At 32.6% G+C, this 9635-nt stretch overlaps 1 protein-coding gene across 1 annotated transcript; it reads right to left on the reverse strand.

Moving 5' to 3' along the window:
- Positions 1 to 4386: 4386 nt before the first annotated feature.
- On the reverse strand, positions 4387 to 5960 carry LOC112766114 (zinc finger protein ZAT2-like). The gene has a single exon (XM_025811973.3). It carries the CDS (start codon positions 5804 to 5806, stop codon positions 5138 to 5140), a length of 669 nt encoding a protein of 222 aa, XP_025667758.1. The 5' UTR covers positions 5807 to 5960; the 3' UTR covers positions 4387 to 5137.
- Positions 5961 to 9635: the final 3675 nt, after the last annotated feature.

Here is a 9635-nt window from a genome sequence, read left to right on the forward strand (position 1 = left end):
ATCATGCCGCATTCGGGATTGTACTTACGTGTTTCTGCACAAAGATTTTTTTTATTAAAATTAAAGCACTAATAGTAGTAGTAGGGTAAATAATAATATATGGTCCACTATTGTATGCTTTCAATGATGATATCCTTTATGAGGTTGACTCCTCCAATTGTATCTTTGCAAGATTTGATACCCAACCAATCGTAGATCTTCACTGACGTTAGAGCCCAGTCAGATGCCGTGGATTTGCAACTCAAACTTAGACGCCTCATCCCCACTTGTTTTTCCGCCTCCCATTATTTCTATTATTTAATTTCTCCTTCGCTTTTGCACCTAATAAATTTTCCCAAGCCTATTTTTCATCCAAATTAAATGATTAAGGATGTAAGAACTCAGAAGGTCTACATATTACAGGATAAGTTGAAAATTCCACCTGACTAGTTCCACATAAATTTGATCCATTATTTCCTCCGTTTTAGAAAAAAAACAAAAAGAAAAATAAAACACAGAAGAATATATAAGAATCATTTTATACTGGAGAAATCATATATACACTGCATACTTTTCAACTTTTACTATTAATTAAATGAACGATAAGAAATAAGAAAAATAAAAAATAAGAATGTGTTTGGTTTGTATTTGTATTTTTTAATTTTATTTGCAATATTTTTTGTTTTTATTAGCGTTTTGTGAAAAAGTGAAAATCATAAAATTTTGTTTTTGTATTCACCTTTTATTTTATTTTTTACAGAATTATGAAAACAAAAAAATACTGAAAAAAATAAAAGATAAAAATATAAATCAAGTGTACCCTAAATAATTTGTCTTTTATACCATAAAAAATGTAAAAAAAATAAATGCATAAAAAATTCTTTATTCACAATGAACAAAAATTAAAGATGTGGTCATATAACATTTTTATTAATAAACCAAAATATCGTAAATATTTTTATTAATTAAATATTAATAAAAAATGATTAATTTTATTGGTGATATAACATTTAAAAAAAAAAAACAAAAAACATAGTACATATAAAATTGTTATGTGTTAAATTTAATTTCAACGGCAAGGTCAATGCTTTTACACTAGCTAGCTACTTAATTGGCTGTGCAAGTGACGGAAGACTACGATAAAAAAGGAGTTAAAATAATGAATGGCATGGTTTAATTTGTAGAGTAGTGTGGATGGGAAGGTGATTGGAAGGTTCCTTGGGATCTCCTCCGATCCCACCTTAGCTTAATTGACTTGTTTTGTTTCGCCTCGAGTTCCTAATTCCCTCATATGTCATATCCCAATCTAGATTAGGATCTAAAAATCACAGATTTGACATAACACATAATTTTAGTTTAGTGTTTAACTGATGAACGAAAACAAGTTTAGTATTTAAGTAATGATTAAAATTACTTTCCATAGCAATGCAGCATGCCTGATTAACAGGAAACCAGATTAAACTATACTTGACTATTGCCGGCAATCAGGATCTCCTTAATATACCTATGCATGGATAGGATTTAGGCTCCGGTAGCATTTTAGATTTCATAGAGATTCAGTTTTGCAATGTTCTAGATTTCCTTAGAATAATCCTATCTAATGTATTTATTTATATTCTGATTGATGGCGTTTTTCCCTTTTCATATGATAACAGTATATGCATATATATGACATATAGAAGGAAAATATTTACACATATTTTATCTGATCTAAATAAGAGAAAAAGGTTCGTCGCCTCGATTTCCATGGATAGAATATATATAATAGAAGAAAGGAAAAGAAAAAGGTTGGGTCCTGTATGAGTTTGAGTCAAAATTCCTGAGTAAGTAGTCAATAAGTCTTTTTACTTTTTAATGCAAAAAAGAAAAAATTTAAACCCTAAACTATAAGCCTGCAACAACCAGCTCTTGTTATGTTAAATGATTGTCCATATATATAAGTTATGAACAACTTTTCATTTTATTTGGAAGAAAACAAGAAAAACTAGAATATAATCTCTTGCGTTTTGCACTAAAATTAGGTGTTTAGAACCAATATTAAACTCGACTTATAGGCTGAGGACCATAGACGATGTAGCTAGGAGCAGGTCAGGTACAACTCTTTCGTGCAAAAGATTGCAATATCGTATATATAATTTTCCATTACTATATGAATTCCCTACACCTGACGGAGCCATATATAATCTTTCACCAATATCCTTATCTAGTCAAAGGATCGGAAGATGACCTATCAACTATCCAATAATTAAATAAGTAGTATGCATAATTTGACTAAATTTTATATATTAAATAAATTTGAATCCCAAACTTTTTAATTAGTTAGAATTTAAAATTTTTAAAAACATATTCTAAAATAAGAGTTCAATAAAATAATAAAATAAAAAATTAATTACTATTATGAGTCTCACAGTATTAATTTAATGGTGATTAGACAGCTCTAGCTTTCTTATCTTACTAAGGCTTAGTTTGATAAAACTTTTAGTTTTCGAAAGTAGCTTATGAAAACTGTGTTTTAAAAGACAGCTTTTTAAAAGCGGCAGCACTTGCGTTTGGTAAAATCACATTAAAAATAACTTTTAATAAGCACAAACACTGCAATTCTGTTTGGTAAAACAGCTTTTAAAAATTAAAAAAATTATAATAAACATATTTATAACAAAGAATAATTTTTCTTCAAATTTTAGAGACCAATAATTTAAATATTTATTTGATTTACTCTCTATATTAATATAAAGAGTTATCGTTAGTCAATAATAAAACTTGTATGTAATCCAATGTTAGTATTGATACGTCCATTACCCATCTATATATATCGACTCACTTTTACAAATCACAGAATATGGGACACATATCTCAAGTAAAATTATATATCTATATTTACATATGTATATATATGTTGTTATTATAATTTTGACTAATGTTCATGAAGTTAGTGTACGAAAATTTTATGATTGGTTTCCATAAATCAGGTCTCCTTCTTCACATTTTAAAAAACAGAGAAAAACAAATATCTACTAAAAAATACAAAAACAACGCACAAAAATAATATAAATAGATAGAAGTTCATACCTAATACATGATAGCGATGTATTTGTGTTGAAATTGTGAAGATTAGATTGAAAAATAAAAAATATATGAAGATTGTATTAGAATTTGTGAAGGTTAGGTTGAGAAATTAGAAATATATGACTATTTCAATAGCAATATAACGGCGAAAAATATGTGTGGGAAAATAAATGAAATCTGGTGTTAATAATTAATAATGATAATTTTGAATATTTATTATATTAGATTTTTTTTAGTTTTGATAAGCACAAGCCAACTTTGAAAAGCTCCCTTTTAGGTGCTTTCAAAAGCACCCATAACTTTTAAAAGCTGCAAGCACAAGCACTTGGGCTTTTTAATTTACCAAACACAAAATGAGGTGCTTGTACCTCTTCAAAAAGTTTTACCAAACCCAGCCTAACTACTTCATTTTTAAAAAATTTAATCCAAAATATTTATTATTTTAACTATTTTTATATTTTTATTGTTATATATTTAATAAATAAAAGAGTAAAATTGTGTCTATTAATTCATCACTAGTCCACTACTATATATAAAGGAAATAGAAAATAGTTAGTGTCCATTTTTTTTCTCCTAAAATACACTTCTTTTTTACATATAAATAAAAATAAATAAATTCCCTATTTCTAAAATTTAAACCTAGTGCTACTCTTTAACAGAAAATGATATTTAACATCTTAAGGCTGAAAAATTTAGATATGAAAATGCTTTTGGAGAAATCTACTCATATGGAGAGCATGGTACGAACTTTTTTTTTTTTCTCGCATGGTGTGAGTTATATTTTTTAGGGTAAAAAGGGAAATAGTTTTGGGCAGTTCCCAAACATATTTTTAAGATATGAATGGATGGATGAGGAAGATCAACTTCAATTCTTCGAAGGCCCAAGTATATACTCTGCCTAGTGCGTGTCCATTACCAACTAAACAGCATGGATGTTTGAACTTTGAACCCATGCTGAATCCTCAATGAGGAATATGAAACCTAAGTAGTTGTAGTAGTGTGTATGAGTGGGTGTGTTTTGTATAAGAACAAAAAAAAAGAACTTTGAAGTAGATATCTTCCAGACCTCCACTTCGTCCAAAAACTAGTGGTAGACTAGATATATATCATCCATGGCCAAAAAGAAGAAACACACGTTATATACATATTTTTATAATAAAAGTTGCTGATAAAAAATAAATCTTCTATACAAAAACAATGTATACAAAGTCCATGGTGTCATGTAATTAAATGATTAAATACGTATATGAATAGGAAGTGAAACCTCTTTTTTATAAATATCTATAGAGAAGGTAATAGATGTATTGTCCGAAAAAATTTAAGGCATTGACTTATTTTTTGGATACTCTTCCTACAAAGGTAGTAAACATATTAGCTAATGATGATCAAGGGATATCTTTATCCCGTTTAGTTTGTATTTAAGTCTCTTTTTTTGGGCTAAACCCCATTTATTAACAAAAACAAAAAAAATACGTCGTTAATTCGCTTGTGCAAGAGTTTGAATTCAGCCATCGCAGGCAAGCAAAAAAATATGTAAACCAATAAAGAGATCACTCTAAAGCTAAGGATTGTTACGGTACAAATCTTACAGGCCATTCTCTCCATGTAACGATGATTAGCGGGAAGCCATAAATGTCACATGAAGGTACCAATTCCTCAGGACTACCATATGTATCAGGATTGCGTGCCCACCAACAACTAACCATTATGTTTATTTGTGATGTAATAAATTAAATGTGGTAAACAATCATGTAAAGCTATAATATAAGGCAACATTTCTGAATTATATTAGTGGTAATCATAGCTCAATTGAATGTTAATGAACATGTGTGTTTTATAAGAAATCAATAATAATAAATGAATAAAGCTTGAGATGAGTATTGAGATAAGTAATAATGAAAGAGAATTAAGCGAAGGAATTGAATGTATATATTGATTTGGCAGGGAACTAGTGTGTGTGTGTATAGAGAGTATCGGAGCACGACATCATGAATTGTGTGATAGTGAATTAACAGGATAGGCTAACTAGTGCCTAAGATACACAGAAAATTAGACAACACAAAGAAAGGGGCAGCAGTAGGGTAGGGTTACACTAATTAAGACCCAACCTCAAATCCAAAGAGCAATGGTGGTGTTGTTGATGGAGGTCAACGGGGGTGGGGGAGGGTGCAGTTATGCTACAGTTATGGCCTCCTCCAAGTGCGTTGTTGAAACTGGAGCACTCGAACCGCTCCTGTTCTTGTTCTTGTTCCTCCTCGTCCACCACGTTGTCCACTACTATGTTGTCGTAGTCATCATTGCCCCTCTCCTTCCCCTTCCCACTCGCCAGCAACAGTAGACACGCCGCAACCTCGTGGTCCTCCGGGGTGAAGGTGACGCCCACGTCTTCTTGCGGTGGTGGTCTGATGAGGGTGCGGGGAGGATTGATCCCTCGCCAGTGGCGCTCTGGGTGGCAGCGCATGTGGCCGAAGAGAGCCTTCCAGGACCAGAACCTCTTGCCGCACTCGGTGCAGGGACGGGTGATCTTTGGGGCCTCAGGGTCTGGCTTCTTGCAACCACCCTTCCCCTTGACCTTCACCCCTTCCTCCATTACCCTCATCAATTTTGTGATCTTCTTTCTAGGGTTGCGCCTCCGAATAAGATGATCACACGACGAAGAAGACGAAGCCGCAACATCAACACCAACCGTAACCACGCATGCACGACCTGTGTTGGGAGAACCAGAATGAGCCCAGGAGGAGTTGTCGACGATGTTGTTCATCCCTGGGCAGTTGCGATAATTGCATGTATTGTATATTTCTTTGAGAGGGTCGCAGGATCAACGATGGAGGCAGATCAGAGGGCATATGTACAAACTCACCCTTGCCTGGCGGTTACTGCAACTCTCTCTCACACTTTAAAATTGGCGGTTTCTTCTTAATATCATTTCTTTTCTTCTCCCCCTCCTCATGCATTAGTCTGTTCGCGTTTTTTTATGTTTTGGTTAACTCTTGCCCTTTATTTCATTTTAAATGTAACTAATATCTTTTCTTTTTCTTTCTTATATAAAAAAAAAGTGGAAACTCACCTGCACTCACTGTAGGTGAAGTTGTTTATGAATGGTTGACATGTGTTACTATATGGTTAAAAAAATCAATTTATTTTATACAAATTGTTTATTTAAAAAAATCGGTTTAAGTAGATCAAATAACTACCTTTAAAATCATTTCAATTTTTTCTGCGTGTTATTCCTAAATTTCTAACAGATGAATTTGGTATGTTCTTTTTCTTCTTCATTTTTATTGATTAATTTTTCTTTAAATTTATCTGAAACTTTTATTTATTTAATTTTCCTCAAATATATGTATACAAATTGTTTGAAAAAGTAACATTTAGTACTCTGAAAAAGAAACAAAATTTACGTTTTTTTTATAAGAATGGCATAAATGGTATCATCTGTCTTTTTTGTTGTGTCTCTACTTTCTATCTCCTTGATGAGCTTTGTTTTGTTTCTCATAACTTACATTTTCAATTGCTTTTAAATTAAGCTGTAAACAGATTTTAAATTAAGCTTTAAAAATATGTTCAATTACAAATTTACCGTTAAATTAAATTTGATGGTAATCAATCAATTAACTTTTATTTTACTAATAAATTATTTTCATGTAAATTATTGTTGATTTTATAATATTATTCTATAAATAAATTATTTTTTTAAGATAATAAGACGATAATTTACTTGTCTAGAAATTATGATTTCATTGTCATGCACGTTTTTGTGTTTTTACTTACCAACTAAAATTTATTTTTAATGAAATTAGAATTTATTTTCAATAAAACAAAAGTATCTAATCAAAATATTAATTTAGTCTCCTTAAATAATTGAACATAATATTATTAATTTTGTCTACAACAAAAATTTTTACAAATAAAATCAACCCAAAAATAGAGGAAAAAAAAGAACAACTAATGAAAATATTTATTTTGGCATTGCCATCAAGAATAGGATAGCCATAGAAAAAATCCAACCAAATAAAAAAGACCTAACTCATACAATTAAACTACCATCATTACAATAAACTATAACATCACCAACTAAAGAGACATGCAACAAATATGGAAGAGATCATGCCAAAATTTTAACTATGCTCATGTTATCAAATAGTCTACATTATACCATAATTACATTTTTGTCTTCTACCACATAAAATTGCGATGAATTATGTTGGCATTTATGATATCTTCCTTAGACTTGTAAAGAATTTCTATTTTCATTTTTTCTTTCTTCATATTAACCAACTATGTTAAATACGATTCCCACAAAATCATTAACACCGAATTTCAAAGTTAATATTTTCTACGTATTCCAAATACATTTGAAATAATAAATTTGATTAAGAAATATAAATAAGAAGAACATACCTAATTGAAAGTTTGATATTAGTTCTGAAAAAGGGATTGAAAGAGAACGAACGTGTGAAAACGAAGAAGAAGGAAATAAAAGTAATCGTTTGGTCCAATTTAAACCGATTTTTTTAAATAAATCATTTGTATAAAATAAACCGATTTTTTTTAAACCATATAGTAACACGTGTCAGCCATCCAGAAGCAACTTCACCTGCAGTCGACTGCAAGTGAGTTTCTGCCAAAAAAAAAATACCACTGTAAGTCTTCGTTTTTTCTTTTTCCTTTTTGTTTTGTTTTAAAAAAATATAGTTAACTAGGGATGATAATCAAACCATCAGATGTGTAAGACATTTTTGCGCTACTATTTTTACTTTTATGTGCCTTTTAAAAATTAAAAGAGTTATTGGTTTATTTAAATACTTTACATAATTAGTTAATTACTATAGCAATATATAATTTAATAGTGACAATGCATATTATAGTGACAATGCATATTATACTATAGCAATATATAATTAGTAAAACCCTTGCGTCTTGGGAAAAAACCTTCGGAGGAAAAAAGAGTACCATCATTCGCTATTATACAGGCTCTGTCATGACTGATATTCCCTTAAAGAGGAGACGTTCCATGTTCCTGGAAGTCGTTCTCCTCTAAGAGTTTCTAATTTGTAAGCCCCCTTTCCAAGGTTTTGAAGGATTCGGAAAGGTCCTTTCCAATTTGCCACTAGTTTGTCATGTGATGAAGGTTTCCGAGCATCCTCTGTTCGTCTGAGTATGAGGTCTCCTTTGTTGAAGGATCTGTGTACTACTCTTTTGTTGTGTCTTCGCTCCAGGTATTGTTTTCTGGCTCGTTGTTTTATGGTGGAAATGTCCCTTTCTTCTTCGACAAGGTCCAATTCGGCTGTCCGAGCTTGTTGATTATTTGGTTGATTATAGAGCTCGGTTCTTAACGTTGGGACGCTGACCTCCACTGGAATGAGCGCTTCTGCGCCATATACCAATTTGAAGGGAGTTTCCCATGTGGCAGATTGAATGCTGGTATTGTAACTCCATAGAATTTCTGGAATGAGGTCGGCCCATTCTCCTTTAGCGTCACCGAGCTTTTTCTTTAACCCCTGCAAGATAATTCTGTTAGCTGATTCAACTTGCCCGTTAGTTTGCGGGTGCTCTACTGAGCTGAAGTGATGTTTGATATTAAAATTTGTTAGAAAGGCAGCGAGCTTATGATCTGTAAATTGTCTCCCGTTATCCGAGATTATCTCCCTTGGGATACCATATCTACATATGATATTTTTCCATAAAAAAGATCGCACTTTTTCTGCCGTTATGTGCGCCAGTGGTTGTGCTTCTATCCATTTAGAGAAATAGTCTATTGACACTAAGAGGAACTTTACCTGACCTGGCGCTTTCGGGAAAGGTCCGAGGATATCCAATCCCCACCTATCAAAAGGCCAGCTTACCTCTATGGTATGGAGTTCCTCGGCCGGGATCTCGGAGAGTGTGGCGTGCTTTTGACAATTATCACATGCTTTGACCTTCGCGATGCAGTCCCGTTTTATAGTCGGCCAATAGTACCCCGTTCGCAGAATCTTTGCTGCTAGTGCTCGGCCGCCCATATGGTTGCCACAGACTCCTTCATGAGTTTCAGCCATAACTTCTTCGGCTTCTTCATTGCTGATGCATTTGAGTAACGGTTGTGAGTGTCCTCGCCTGTATAGGGTGTTTCCGAGCATTGTATAGAAGCTTTCTCTTCTTCGGAAAAGTGGTAAGTTCGGCTCATCAATTGGCACGGTACCTGTATTGATGTAATCGAGGAAAGGTGTTCGCCAATCTGGAACCTGTGTAATACTCAGAATTGTATCCTGCTCAAAACTTGGTTTGTCAAGTGTTAGCTGGGATAGTGCCGATGTGGTATCAGCATGCCGAGTTGTGGCTAACTTAGATAACATATCGGCCTTGGTGTTTTGTTCTCGGTTTACATGAATAATATCAAATTCTTTAAATTTTGAAATTAGATCCTTTGTTATGAGCCAATATCTTTCTAACAAAGGATCTTTTACCTGAAATTCGCCTTTTATTTGATGTACTACCAATGAAGAGTCGCAGTAAGCTGTTATTCGGGATATTTGTAGTTGTAGGGCGAGCTTCAGTCCAGCTAGTAGGGCTTCATATTCCGCCTGATTGTTGCTTGCGTTGAAGCGGAA

Source organism: Arachis hypogaea, chromosome 17 (genome assembly GCF_003086295.3).
Source record: "Arachis hypogaea cultivar Tifrunner chromosome 17, arahy.Tifrunner.gnm2.J5K5, whole genome shotgun sequence".
In the NCBI taxonomy this organism is placed as follows: Eukaryota; Viridiplantae; Streptophyta; class Magnoliopsida; order Fabales; family Fabaceae; genus Arachis; species Arachis hypogaea.

Bases quoted from the DNA above. Each gene is read 5' to 3' on its own strand.
- LOC112766114 (XM_025811973.3), bottom strand. From the start codon at position 5,806: ATGAACAACATCGTCGACAACTCCTCCTGGGCTCATTCTGGTTCTCCC.